The sequence below is a fragment of the Carcharhinus amblyrhynchos genome, chromosome 3 (genome assembly GCF_965287045.1).
Source record: "Carcharhinus amblyrhynchos chromosome 3, sCarAmb.v2.hapA, whole genome shotgun sequence".
In the NCBI taxonomy this organism is placed as follows: Eukaryota; Metazoa; Chordata; class Chondrichthyes; order Carcharhiniformes; family Carcharhinidae; genus Carcharhinus; species Carcharhinus amblyrhynchos.
The window spans coordinates 138,644,261-138,659,411 of NC_137326.1; the positions used below are offsets into that span (position 1 = coordinate 138,644,261).

The window sequence follows — 15,151 nt, forward strand, 5'->3', positions numbered from 1 at the left end:
ATAATCTTATATGTTCCAATGAGCATAGCCCCAGTCTACTCAGTCTCCCCTCATAAGCCAACCCTCTCAACTCCAGAATCAACCTAGTGAATCTCCTCTGCACCCCCTCCAGTGCCAGTATATCTTTTCTCAAAGAGACCAAAACTGTACACAGTACTTCAGGTGTGGCCTCACCACCACCTTATACAGCTGCAACGTAACCTCCCTGTGTTTAAACTCCATCCCTCTAGCAATGAAGGACTAGGTTTCATTTGCCTTCTTAATTACCTGCTGCACCTGCAAACCAACTTTTTGCGATTCACGCACAAAAAAAGCTGAGGAACAATAGAGCTTGAGGTTTTGGTATATTTTTGGAGTAAGGGTGTCAATTGATATAGAAATAAAGAGAATAAATGCAGTTATGAGGTATATTTCAGCTATAATCTGATTGATAGGCACAAAAGGCTCTTGTGACCTTGTCCTGTTGTTCCACCACACGTTCTCATTTGCTCCTTCACCCATCAAGCAAAGGTGCCAATTCCTGGAGTCACAAATAGTCTTGATTCTTCACATGTAGTGTCAGTAGTCTACCTGACTTGAGGGGGGTGCTGGGCAGGAGGGGGATTGATTAATTCCCATCCCATTCTCATTTAACACCCAACACACATGAACGCATATGCACACATGCACTCACACAGACAGACACAGACATACACGTACACACACAGACACACTTCTCAGCCGAGTCTTTGGTTGATTTTTACATCTCGTAAGGTCACAGGTCACTGATGTTTTTACTGCTCCCTTGGCAGAAACATTCCTTCACCTGCAGTGTGCCATGATACATTACTCATTCTTCCCAACCTGTGAAACAAATTATTGGCAAAGGATTAATTGGAAACACACCTGGCTGGAGCCTTGTCTGCCTCAATCTCCTCCAACTTTGCGTAAATTTCGGTTAGTCTGCCGCTCTCTGTACCATCACTCCTAGAACAGAAAGTCACAATAACAGTTGTTTATAGCCTGCAGGTTGATGTCACTGATGTGCTCAAATGTGATGTATGTCTTTTTCTTTACCCATTTCTCGCCACTAGAACTTATGCTGCAACACAGTATGTGGCACACTAAATACCCTAAATGCTTCTGTTTAATGAGTATGCTTCATATCTAAGAGCATTGGTAGGCACTTCAAAGTCAAGCCCAATTCCACCTCATCTGATCATCTCACCAGGACAGCACCTTCCAAACCAACTACTTCTACTACCCAGAAAAAAAAGGGCAACACTATCACATACTAATTAACTTCGAGCCATACAGCATCACAACTTGGAACTGTATCTCCATTTCTTCATCACTGCCACATCAAAATCCTGTAGTTCTCCTTTTAACAGCTCTGTGGATACACCTATACTTTATACAACGCGGCAGTGCAAGGCAGCAGCTCGCTACCAATAAATGCTGGCCGAGCCAGTGATGTTCACAGCCCAGGAACGAATATATAAATAGGGAGTCATTGCAGCAGTAAGCCCAAGCTAGTATGCTTTTCCCTTGCCCAGGTGGCATTTACATCAGTACTAGCACCCAACAGAACTCAACTAGAGTTTGAATTTTGGATTTTCTGTTCTGCATATTGAAACTGCATACTGCCAACTAATTGGGAAGGTGGCATTCTTCTATTTGCAATAGCTTCCTACAACTCATGTGCTTCTCTGAAGTTTGCAAAATTGGGCAAATTGCCAAGTTCTACAAAGCTCACCACAGCTTCAGGGGAGCCTTAACACAGAAGGACGCCATTTACAGCACAAAAGGAGGCCATTTATACCACTGGAGGTGGCCATTTGGCCCATCATATCCACATCAGCCTGATGATACCCAGGTAGCCTTTCTAATCCCACTTCAATATTATTCAATGGACCAATAAAGAAACTAAGGCAGTCCTTAACCTGATGGAGCTCTCCTCATCCAGGTATTGGACAGATAGAGTTGAAAAGCACTGATCAAACCAGGAGTAAAACATTTCATATCCCTTTAGGATAACACGCTACAGCAGCGATTAATTAATCATTGATATAAAACAATTGGCAGACAAGAACGATTGGGTGAAATACTTTTGCTGACTGAAATTCACTGCAGCAGATGCAGCTTTCCACCTTCCAGAGTTACATCTGTAACTATTGTAAACCTAGCGCAGCAATGTTACTGTTAACTAATACACTTAGAGCTTAATTAACCTGTTTACAGCTCATATTATGGTCCAGTGAGTGCTTTAACACTCACCTCAAAGTCAAAAAAGATTGAAATATAACCAGTAAGCCAGGTTACACTAATCACTCTCTTTTCTGTTTTAATCAGACTTTTCTTGGGCATAGCAGTCATCCAGTGTCAGAAGACTTCACTGCAGAATTCTGATCATGTAGTGTTAGAGTCTACACATTTATGTTCCACATGAACTTTCACCCAATTAAAGTCCAACTCGAACAAGCATAGTCTCCTAACAAATAATGGCAAAGTCACAGAATCATACAATTGTAAAATGGTTCCTGCCCAGCAGGATATTTGGCCCTCTCTGACCAAGTGTCATCTGGACTCAAAATGTTGGCTCTATTCTCTCCCAAGAGATGCTGTCAGACCTGCTGAAATTTTCCAGCATTTTCTGTTTTTGGGTAGGATATTTGGCCTGTGTCCATGCTATCTCTCTGTCATCCCTTTCTACGAAGTCCTACAAATTACTTGTCTTCAGATGCTTACCTGATTATCTTTCGAAAGCCAAGATTGGATCTGCCTCCACTACTTTTGGGCGATGTATTCCAGACCCAAAACATTCCCTGCATTACAAAACATTCTCCATGTTGCTATTGTTTCTTTTATCTTAAATTGGTAACGTCTGGTATTTCATCCTTCTGACAATGTGGATAGTTTCTCTCTACTCTGTCCAGACCCTTCATAATTTTGAGCACCTCTACCATTCCTCTTAATCTTTCCCTCTCTAAGAACAATCCAGCTTCGCCAATCTAGCCTTGTAACAGAAGTCCCTCATCCCTGGAATCACCCTCATGAATATTTTATGTACAGTCAAATGCCTTACAACCTTCCTAGAGTGTGGCTCCCAAATATTTTGTATATTATTTATTATTTTGTGGTATTCAGGCGTCGCTAGGGAGGCCCATCCCTAATTGCCTTCAGAAGGTTATAAGTTACCTTCTTGAACCATTGTAGTCCATTTAGTGCAGATACACACACAATGCTGATGGCTTGGTAAAATGAATGGCTTGCAAGGCCATTTCAGAGAATGAATAAAAGTCCTGTAAGCCAGACCAGTTAGGGATGGATGATTTCCTTCCTCAAAGGACATTAGTGAACCAGTGGGTTTTGACAATAACGGATGATGGTTTCATGTCCATTATTGAAACTAGTTTTCTATTCCTGGATTTATTAATTAATTGAATTTAAATTCCACCAGCTGCCATGGAGCGATTTGAAGTCATGTCCCCAATGCTTAGCCTAGACCCCTGAATTACTAGTCAAGTGACATTACAACTACATCACCACCTCCCCAATAACACAATACTATTGTTGAAGCCAAACAAGTGTTTTTTTTAAATTCACTCGCAGGACACGGGTGTCGCTGCATGACCAACATTTACTGCTCATCCCCAGTTGCCCAAGGGCAGCCGAGAGTCGGAGTCAACGTAGGCCAGACTAGGTAAGGGCGGCAGTTTCTTCCCTAAAGGACATTTAGTGAACCAGATGGCTTTTTACAATGGTCAACAATGGTTTCATGGTCATCAGTAGATTCTTAATTCCAGATTTTGTTTTAAATTTAATTCAAATTTCATCACCAGCCTTGGTGGAATTCAAATCTGGATCCCCAAAACATAAACTAGATTTCTGGATTAACAGTCTAGCGACAATACCACTAGGCTATTGCCACCTCCTTTTATAAAGCTTCATCTCAACTCCTTGTTTTTGTATTCTATGCTTCTATTGGGGAGAAATACCATACTTTTTATAGTAACGTCAGATCTTTTATGTCCACCCAAGGATATGGACAAAAAGATGGACATGAAACATGGTTTCACTCCTCATCTAAAGACAGCACTCACATGCCAACACTATAGTTAAGAAAGCTCACAAACGCCTCTACTTTCTTAGAAGACTAAGGAAATTTGGCAAGTCAGCTACGTCTCTCACCAACTTTTATTGGTGCACCATAGAAAGCATTCTTTTTGGTTGTATCACAGCTTGGTGTGGCTTCTGCTCTGCCCAAGACTACAGGGAACTACAAAAGATTGTGAGTGTGGTCCAGTCCATCATGCAAACCTCCCATCCACTGACTCTGTCTACACTTGCCGCTGCCTCGGAAAAGCAGCCAATATAATTAAAGACCATGCACCATGGACATTCTCTCTTAGAACATAAGAACATAAGAAATAGGAGCAGGAGTAGGCCATCTGGCCCTTCGAGCCTGCCCCGCCATTCAATAAGATCATGGCTGATCTGTCGTGGCTCAGTTCCACTTTCCCGCCCTCTCCCCATAACCCTTAATCCCCTCTCTTATCAAAAACCCATCAACCCGCTTCTTAAAAATATTTAGCGAGGCAGCCTCCACCACTTCAACGGGCAGAGAATTCCAGAGATTCACCACCCTTTGAGTGAAGAAGTTCCTCCTCAACTCCGTTCTGAACTGCCCCCCCTTTATCTTGAGGCTGTGCCCCCTAGTCCTACTGTCTTTTTTGAGCGGGAAGAGTCTTTCCACCTCTATCCTATCCATCCCATTCATCATCTTATACGTCTCAATGAGATCTCCCCTCATTCTTCTAAACTCTAACGAGTACAAGCCTAGTTTATTCAGCCTCTCCTCATAGCTCAACCCCCTCAACTCCGGTATCAGCCTAGTAAACCTCCTCTGCACTCCCTCCAAGGCCAAAATATCCTTGCGCAGGTGCGGCGCCCAAAACTGCACACAGTACTCCAGCTGCGGCCTCACCAATGCCCTATACAGCTGCAGCAAGACCTCCCTACTTTTATATTCAATCCCCCTCGCTATGAAGGCCAGCATCCCATTCGCCCTCCTGACCACCTGCTGCACCTGCAGGCTGGGTTTTTGCGACTCATGCACAAGGACCCCGAGGTCCCTCTGCACCGTCGCCTGCTGCAGTTTTTCGCCACGTAAGTAATAGTCCTTCCTACCATTCTTCCTACCAAAGTGGACCACCTCACACTTGCCAACATTAAATTCCACCTTCTCTCTTCCACCTCCTCCTTTCGGGGGAAAGATATGGAAGTCTGAGGTCACGTACCAACTGACTCAAGAACAGCTTCTTCCCTGCTGTCACTAGACTTTTGAATGGACCGACCTCGCATTAAACGAATCTTTCTTTACACCCTAGCCATGACTCTAATACTACATTCTGCACTCTCTCATTTCCTTCTCTATCAATGGTATGCTCTGTCTGTATAGCGCACAAGAAACAATACTTTTCACTGTATACTAATGCATCTGACAGTGATAAATCAAATCAATTTCACCTATGATAGTGCAACATTTAGCAACAGATCAGAGTGAGTGTGAATCAATAGCTTATTCTCAACTTCCTGGAGTGAGATTGCAATCCACCATCTATTGACTTCTGAGGTGCGACTGCTATCACTGAGGTATGGAGAACATGGGAGAGCACTGCAAAGTCAAACATGTCGACTTTTGGATGAAACATTAAACTAATGGTTCATGGCTGCTTAGAAATTCAACAAGTTGTCTCAGCACCACCCTCTCAAGAGCGATTAAGAATGGACAATATACGCTGACCTCAGCAGTGAAACCCACAGCCTGTGAAAGAATACATTTTAAGAATGCTGCCATATTTCCCAGAACAAGATAGGGAACATAATTCTCAATAATTTAACTGGTTTGGAATACCTTGGAATGTGCTCAACCCGTGAAAATTTTTCATAAATATCAAATTAAATAGAAAGTGAGCAGGTTAAAAGCACACACCAGCCATCAAAACTGAGTTTAACAATAGGATTGTTCCGAGACTTTGAACCTGAAGAAAGAAAACATTGGAACATGAAAATAAAAAGGCCAATGCATGAGCTAGGAGACTAGATCAGGGCGCATCCTCGATCACTCACAGGGTAATTCAGACAGAAAACCAGTTGAACTTTTGACTGAGGGCTGCATGTTTGCCGAGACCTTCCATCTTTATTCCTGTGGATCTTTACTTACACGCCACTGTTAAGCTTGGCTGTCAGTTCTTTCTCTGCTTTCAGCAAGCCTTCCCGCACTGTGTCACATTCTAGCACACTCTGGAGAGCCTGTGTTTCATCACCCACCACTTCCTGCTCCACGTGCAAGATGCTGATGTGTGAAGGGATGCGTAGACTTCGCGCCGACATCATCTTCAGCAGTGTTGTTTTCCCCAAGCCATTCCGACCAACCAAACCATAACGTCTGCCATAAGCAAGGTGCAAATCAGCACCAGTAAGTAAGCTCCTGAAATAAAGAGAAAGAACAGATTTTAAATACAGCCTTTCCCCCAAAATTTTAAATCGGTCAAAATAACTTTTAATAACTTCCAAATAGGAATTGGATAAAAAAACTGAAGGGGGAAAACTGACAAAGTTGCAAAAGAGATTAGGTTAGAGTCATAGAGGTTTACAGCATGGAAACAGGCCCCATCAGCCCAACTCGTCCATGCCCCCTTTTTTTTTTAAAACCCCCAAGCTAATCCTAATTGCCCGCATTTGGTCCATTACTGTCTATACCCATCGAACCCATGTAACTATCTAAATGCTTAAAAGACAAATTGTACCCGCCTCTACTACCACCTCTGCCAGCTTGTTCCAGACACTCGCCACCCTCTGTGTGAAAAAATTGCCCCTCTGGGCACTTTTGTATCTCTCCCCTCTCACCTTAAACCTATGCCCTCAAGTTTTAGACTCCCCTACCTTTGGGAAAAGATATTGACTATCTAGCTGATTTGATCCCCTCGTTATTTTATACATCTCTAAATGATCACTCCCTCAGCCTCCTGTGCTCCAGAGAAAAGTCCCAGTCTATCCAGCCTCTCCTTATAACTCAATCCATCAAGTCCCAGTAGCATCTTAGCAAATCTTTTCTGCACTCTTTCCAGTTTAATAATATTCTTTCTATAATAGTGACCAGAATTGCACACAGTATTCCAAGTGTGGCCTTACCAATGTCTTGTACAACTTCAAGACATTCCAACTTTTGTTGGACCGATGAAACCAAGCATGCCGAATGCCTTCTTCACCACTCTGTCCACCTGTGACTCCACTTTCAAGGAGCTGTGAATATGTACCCCTAGATCTCTTTGTTCTGTAACTCTCCCCCACACCCTACCATTAATTGAGTAAGCCCTGCCGTGGTTCAATCTACCAAAATACATCACCTCGCATTTGTCTAAATTAAACTCCATCTGCCATTCATCAGCCCACTGGCCCAAATGATCAAGATCCCGTTGCAATTGGAGATAACTTTCTTCACTGTCCACTATGCCACCAATCTTAGTGTCATCTGCAAATTTACTAACCATGCCTCCTATATTCTCACCCAAATCATTAATATGACAATAACAATGGACCTAGCACTGATCCCTAAAGCACACTGCTGGTCGCAGGCACCCCAGTTTGAAAAACAACTCCCTACAACCACGCTCTGGCTTCTGATAAGAAGCCAATTTTGCATCCATTTAGATATCTCACCCTGAATCCCGTGAGATTTAATCTTCTGCAACATCCTACCACATGGTACCTTGTCAAAGGCTGTGCTAAAGTCCATGTAGACAACATCAACTGCACTGCCCTCATCTACCTTCTTGGTTACCCCTTCTAAAAACTCAATCAAATTTGTGAGACATGATTTTCTGCTCACAAAGCCATGCTGACTGTCCCTAATCAGTCCGTGCATCTCTAAATCCCTGTAGATACTGTCTCTCAAAATACCTTCCAATCATTTACCCATCACAGATATGAGGCTCACTGGCCTGTAGTTCCCAGGCTTTTCCCTGCAGCCCTTTTTAAACAAAGGCACAACATTTGCCACTCTCCAATCTTCAGGTAACTTACCCGTAACTATCGATGATTCAAATATCTCGGCTAGGGGACCCGCAATTTCCTCCCTAGCCTCCCACACTGTCCTGGGATATACTTTATCCGGGGATTTATCTATCTTGATGTGCTTTAAGACTTCCAGCACCTCCTTCTCTGTAATATGTACATCACTATTTGTTCCCCCAAGTTGCCTAACATCCATGCTTTTCTCAGCAGTAAATACTGATGAGAAATATTCATTTAGGATCTCACCCATCTCTTATCGACACGCACATAGTTGACCTTGTTGATCCTTAAGAGGCCCTACTCTCTCCTTTGTTACTCTTTTGGCCTTTACGTATTTGTAGAAGCTCTTTGGATTCTCCTTTGCCTTATCTGCCAAAACAATCTTGTGTCCCCTTTTTGCCCTCCTGATTTCTCTCTTAACTCTACTCCTACATCTCCTATACTCTTCAAGGGATTCACTTGATCCCAACTGCCTATGCATGTCATGTGCTTCTTTCTTCTTCTTGACCAGGGCCTCAATATCCCGAGTCATCCAGGGTTCCCTACTTCTGCCAACCTTGTCCTTCACTCTAAAAGGAATGTGTTTACCCTGAACCCTGGTTAACACACTTTTGAAAGCGTGCCACTTTTACCAGATGTCCCTTTGCCTTCCCACAAACTCCTCCAATTAACTTTTGAAAGTTCCTGCCTGATACCATCAAAATTGGCCTTGCTCCAATTTAAAATCTTAACTTTTGGGCCAGACCCATCATTCTCCATAGCTATCTTGAAACCAATAGAATTATGGTCACTGGTCCCAAAGTGATCGCTCACTAACACTTCTGTCACCTGCCCTTCCTTATTTCCCAGGAGGAGGTCAAGTTTTGCCCCCTCTCTAGTCGGACCATCCACATACTGAATGAGAAATTCCTCCTGAATTCGCTCAACAAATTTCTCTCCATCCAACCCTCTAATACTATGGCTGTCCCAGTCAATGTTGGGAAAGTTTAAATCTCTGACTATTACCACCCCATTTTTCTGGGAGCTATCTGTAATCCCCTTACATATTTGCTCCTCAATTTTCCACTGACTATTTGGAGCCTATAGTACAACCCTATCAAAGTGATTTCCCCCTTCTTATTTCTCAGTTCTACCCATATAGACGCAGTGGCCGAACCCTCAGATATATCCTCCTCAGTACAGTCGTGATGCTTTCCCTAATCAAAAGTGCAACTCCCCCTCCTCTCTTACCTCCTGTTCTATCTTTTCTATATAGATTACTTTGGGCTGCTCTTTCACAGAGTCAACTTAGATACAAAGAGGTAAATGGTCTCTTTCCATGCTCTATAATTCTGTGATTGTATGAAGAAGCATTTATCCAATTCCTCTTTAAAGATTACTATTGAATTTGCTTCCACTTGCTTTTTCAAGTACTGCATTCCAGATTGCAACAACTCACTGTGTAGAAGAAACTTCATCTTTCTCTGGTTTTGCCAATCATTATGAGTGTGTGTCAGATTACTGACCTCCTGCCAGCACAAACTATTTGCTCTATCAAAACACTTCCATTTGGAACAATGTTTAAAAAATATTTTGAACACAATGAACTACTGACTAAATTCACCTCTGCCAAAATGAGGCTTTAGGAAGGGTGCAACTTGTCAACGCTTCATTGATCAAGTTCAGAAAAGATTACAGAAAGAACATGGTGGAACTTTGCCAGCGGTTCAGTAGTGCTGTGATTCAACTACATAGGCCAGGAGGTTTCAACTTTGATCTTTGGTATGCTCAGAGTTGTCTGATTTCAGTGAATAATTCTGCATTGGCACAGTAACAGACTTACACAAGAACCTTTAACATAGCCAAATAGAAGGGGGAGTGGAGATAGAGGAAGCAGAAAATGATGCCAAAGAGACATGATTGAAGGAGGTTTTTGAGGATGGGCATTGATATTCTCAACATGTGTGAAAGCACTGGTAGCAATCAGGGTGGTGGGAATTCACAACAGAACAGAATCAAGCAAAGTGGAGGATGTGAAAGCAGGACCAGTTTGTTCTGGTACAGTAGAAGATGGTTGTGCCAAGCATTACAGAGGAGGGTAAGCATTTTGAAAATCGAATGAGCCAGTGGACATCAGCTAAGGCTGGAAAGATAGAGGGACCCAGAGTGTTGGATCAGTTGGAATTTACACCGTGGACTGGAGGAGTTTGTACAGGCAATACTGGGCAAAGTTGACCTTATAGGCAATAATGTTTAAAAGTTTTCAATGGCATAAAGCAATGGAAGGAATGAAGACAGGATTTTGTTGGTAGTGATGGCAATAATCTTGATGAGACCACATGTGAACGCTGAAGTTCAGGTCAGGTTCAAGCAGAACGCCATGGCTGTCAACCACATGCAAGCATACACTAAGTATCAGGCACTGGGCAATGCAGCAGATTAGTAGTGCAAGATTTAAATCAGAAATAACACAGCAAGGTAGGGGCAGGGACAAGAGAATGAAAACTCAGATAGCAAAGCATACAAACAGAGATTTAAAATCATAGCCCTTCCAGCAGGATTGTATAGGGAAAGGAAACAGCTGCTGGAAAGGACCTGTTTAAGTATTACAGAATTATGAATGAAGACAGCAGATAGGACTGCACCAGTTAGAAAGAGAAAGATCAAAGGGAAAACACAGCAGATATGAAGTTGAGCAAATTGGTGGCCTTGTAAGATGTAATAGCAGGTATTTGTGTTCAGAGTAATTGAAGTTTGCCAAACACAAGAAGCTGGAAAAAGATGAATCCATAAGCACTCATTCACGCACTGCCAATCCAACTTATCAACTCTCCTTCCATTCACTTGCACCTTATTGCACTCGCTCAGTGCAGTACATCAATACGCATGGCAATAAAACCCTGTGCTCTGACAGCTTTCACATCACAGAGCAGTATGGTGCACAAGTTTACACATCTCTGAGGCAGAAAAACACTAATGTGTGAGAAATATTTCCTGTGGGAAGAGAAGCAGCTAAAACGAATGGAAATGCCAGCATTAGATCCACAGCGTTTGGTTAGAATCCACTCTCCCTCAGTGTCCTTAAAATAACTCTCAGCAGAAACAATAGTGGATAATGAGGGGCCGTTTGCAAACCATCACGGATACAGGGGAGTGGAGACAACGAAACACATGACAAACAGTCCTCAGGCATCTGCTCTACCATCTAATAGGATCATGGGTGAATCTGGACTTTCCCATCCGATCCTTCAATCTTAACAGGAAAATCTAAGATTTTCAGTGGGGAGAGGGGTGGAATGTGGTGTTGAAGCCAAAATCAGATCAGCTTTGATCTTATTGAATAACAGAACAGATTTGGAGGCTGCACATTTCCATCAATTCCCATAAAGTCCAAGGATCAACTGATCACCACCTTGTCTACACTAAACGATTAAGCATCCACAGTCTCAGGAATAGAGGATTCCAAAGACTCACAACCTTCTGAGTAAAGATAATTCTCCTCTCAATGCTAAATGCTTGACCTCTTACTCTGAGAGCAGTCCCCCTAGTTCTACACTTTGCAGCCTCTTAACATCTACATTATAAAGCTCTCAGAATCTTTTATGTTTCAATGAGATTACTCCTCACTCTCTGAAACTCCAAGCATATGGGTCATTCTACTCAATCTCTCATAAGAAACCCCACTCAACCCAGGAATCGATCCAGTGAACCTTGGTTGTGTCTGTATCTGTCCTGGGGTATGAAGCCAACTATGGGTACAGTACTCCAGGTATGGTATAAGCCAAGTAGAACTTGGGCAAGACTTCCTTAATCTGATATTCTAAATCCCTTCCAATAAAGGCCAATGTACCATTTGTCTTCCCGACTGCTTGACGTACCTGCATATTAACTTTGTGTTTCTAGCACAAGGGCACACAAATCCCATTGACAAAGGAACATTTCAGTTTCTCACCATTTGAAGATATTATATTCTTCCTGCCAAAGTGAGTAGCATCCCAATGTCCCACGTCATAGTTCCTCTTTATTATCGAGTTGCACTGAACTCATTTAACTTGTTCAATTGACAGACAATTCACACAAACACTGATCTAATTTTGGTATGCTTTAAACTAGAAGTTTTAAACATTAAAGAAATACATCCGGCAAAAATCGGGGCAGCACGATGGCACAGAGATTAGCACTGACACCTCACAGTGCCAGGGGCCCGGGTTCAATTCCCGACTCAGGTCACTATCTGTGTGGGATTTGCATGTTCGCCCGATGTTTGTGTGGCTTTCCTCCCACAGTCTGAAAGACATGCATTGACCCGATCAGAGACCAGAGTGTGGCAACTAGGGGAATTTCACAGTAACTTCATTGCAGTGTTAATGTAAGCCTTACTTGTGACTAGTAAACAAACTTTTTTTTTGAAGTTTACAAGGGAGACATCTGACACCACAGAACAACTCTATCTGGTTCTAGCACTGCAGACCCTCTCAGCACGAAAGGTCATTCAACCCATTTTATATAAGACAGCTATCAAAGCAAGCTTTTTAGCCCCATTCCCTGCTTTTTCCCCATTTAGCTCCAAAATCTTCTTTAGCCCTTTTTCCCAGACATTCCAATATTTGGAAGACATTGCGGATTCTGTTTTCCCCATGATTACTGATCAGATATCCCGTGGTCCAACAAACCACTGCACTGAAAATAAATCCAATTTCTTCCTTCATTCTGAGACCTGACTACCCACACAGTGTGCAATGGTTCCTCTGATCAAAACATTCTCAATTTCAAATATCGAAATAAAGAGAATGCCAGCTCCACTGAGATTAGGGGACAAATCCGAAAAGTGTGACTTTTCCATTATTCCATTAGCAATAATAGCATTTTTGTTACCTCTCACTTGGATAAGATTATTATTAATTCTCAGGAATTGAGCATCGCTGATGAGATTGGCCATTATTGCCCATATCCCAGCGCCCTGACAGGGTAGCTGTAATGGTTTGACATAACCAAACGTCTTGTTACGGCACTTCAGAGGGCAGTTAAAAGTCAACCACGTTGGTGTGGAAATGGTCACATAGGCAGCATAGTGGTTAGCACTACTGCCTCAGCGTCAGGGTTCGATTCCCGGCTTGGGTCCCTGCCTATACGGAGTTGGCACATTCTCCGTGTCTGTGTGTGTTTCCTCCAAGTACTCCAGTTTCCCCCCCACACTCCAAGATGTGAGAGTTAGGTGGATCGGCCATGCTAAAACTCGCAGGGTAAATGCATGGGGTTATGGGGATCGGGGCTGGGTGGGATTGTGGACGGTGCAGACTCAATGGGCCAAATGGTCTCTGTCTGCCCACAGGGTTTCAAGCCTGGAACCAAGCAAGGACAGCAATTTTTCTTCCCTAAAGGGATATTAAGAACCAGTTGGATTTTGGTCACTTTGTGGTCAGTTTTCTTTACATAACATGGCAACCAGAGCAATAAGTATAGTTGATCCATGTTGCTTTCTCTGCTCCACCTGAGCCTAGAATTTAAAGTACTATGGTAGGATTTGAACTATTTCCACCTGAGGCAATAGATCTAACTGAGTTGTGTTGCAGAAAGCCAGCACGGACACGTCAGGCTGTGTGGCCTCTGTTTGTGCTGTGACTAGTCTGTGGTTCCAGGAGTTTAATCTGCATTTCCTCCTACAGTTTGTAATTAATTATTCACAGGACACTCTTGTTGTCCATTATCAGTTGTCCTAAGGACAACATACAACCTGTGGTGGGAGTCAAGATCAGATTGTGTCAGGGTCATTTTCCTGAATAAGGTTGCGGTCATGGGCATTTGATTGGGAAAGGAGATCCCTCAGGACAGTAACATGGGAAACAACATCAGCAGATTGCCCATTCACAACAAGAATCACATTGACATCCCAAACGCCATGTGCTATCACTGACACTTCGCTTGAGATGTCTGGCCATTTTTGAAACCTATACCTGATGAATTCGGCCTACTCTGATATCCAGTTTCTAAGGACAGGCAACTTAGCTCTCCAGTATTTCTTTACTGTCTTATTCTGTTTGAATTTTGTGAACACAGAGGTTGGAAAGGTTGTAGTGTAGCTGCCTCACAGATGAATAAATCTTAAATAAGCACAAATCTGTCAGTATAGCAACTTGACACATAGGGAAGTTAAATGGACTATGGATTAAACCTTACATCTGTCCCCTTGAAGCTACAAGGTACCTGCCTTTGGCACTCAAAGGCACAAGGGTTGACATTCCATATTAATCTATCGCTGCATATAATGAGATCTTAAGTCCCAGTCAGAAAGGAGATGATTGGGTAATTCTTCTGCTAATCACAGCTGGAGACCACACTGCTCTAAGTGACTGCAATTATATTTATGCACACAATTTGTGTTATGTAACTATCTTTCGATCACTGCAATTTGTTGGAGAAATAATCTTGCTGTACTCGAGACAGTGCTTGCTGCAGTTTTGGTCAAGAATTCAGGGCCTCAAAATTAAAACATACAAGTCCCACCCTGCTTCTAACTCATTGGCTGACAGCATGGTTAATATTCACTGTCTTAATTTATTCCTTTCATTTTAACTCACCACTTGCAAGGACGTCCTGCTGTGCTCATTTCTAATACAAGGTTTAAAAGGCTCCGCAGGGTATTTTAGCATACCAACTATCAAACAGCTTTTTCGAAAACTAATTAAACGTCCAATCTCGCATCCATTAAAATAATTCTCTTATTTGCCGCAGTGGAACCTCTGCCACAGAGAAGATGCTGAGTGTGCAAACTGATCCAGGTACAAGGAGGTTTCGCAAGGCTTTTTGCCCCCCTGTGCAGCAAAGCAGGGAAAAGCAATTTTCCCAACAGCAATAATGTTCCTGAAGATAAATGATTTACTTCTCATATAGCTAGCAATCCTGGTCTACAGTGAGATGCAGCCCAGGTCAAGGACGCAAACACGGGACTGAGAATAGTGGAAGGTACTAGGCCCACTTGTCTCCAACCACAACTGTGTGTATAATCCATGAGCTGCAATAGCAGTGTTGGAGGTGCACCCACCTGCCCGCTCGCTGGCTGGCACCTGCCCACCCACCGACACACACACACACACAGACCCTCCACCCACAGATA

At 42.9% G+C, this 15,151-nt stretch overlaps 1 protein-coding gene across 3 annotated transcripts in view; it reads right to left on the reverse strand.

The window, feature by feature from the left end:
* abcf3 (ATP-binding cassette, sub-family F (GCN20), member 3) overlaps positions 1–15,151 on the reverse strand; it is a 118,007-nt gene that overhangs the window by 52,191 nt on the left and 50,665 nt on the right. For all 3 annotated transcript variants that reach the window (XM_080186097.1, XM_080186096.1, XM_080186098.1), the window contains 2 exons: positions 6,206–6,472; positions 886–966 (listed from right to left, as the gene is read on the reverse strand). In XM_080186097.1, coding sequence (XP_080042223.1) covers positions 886–966; positions 6,206–6,472 — 348 coding nt within the window. The remainder of the gene's footprint in view (positions 1–885; positions 967–6,205; positions 6,473–15,151) is intronic.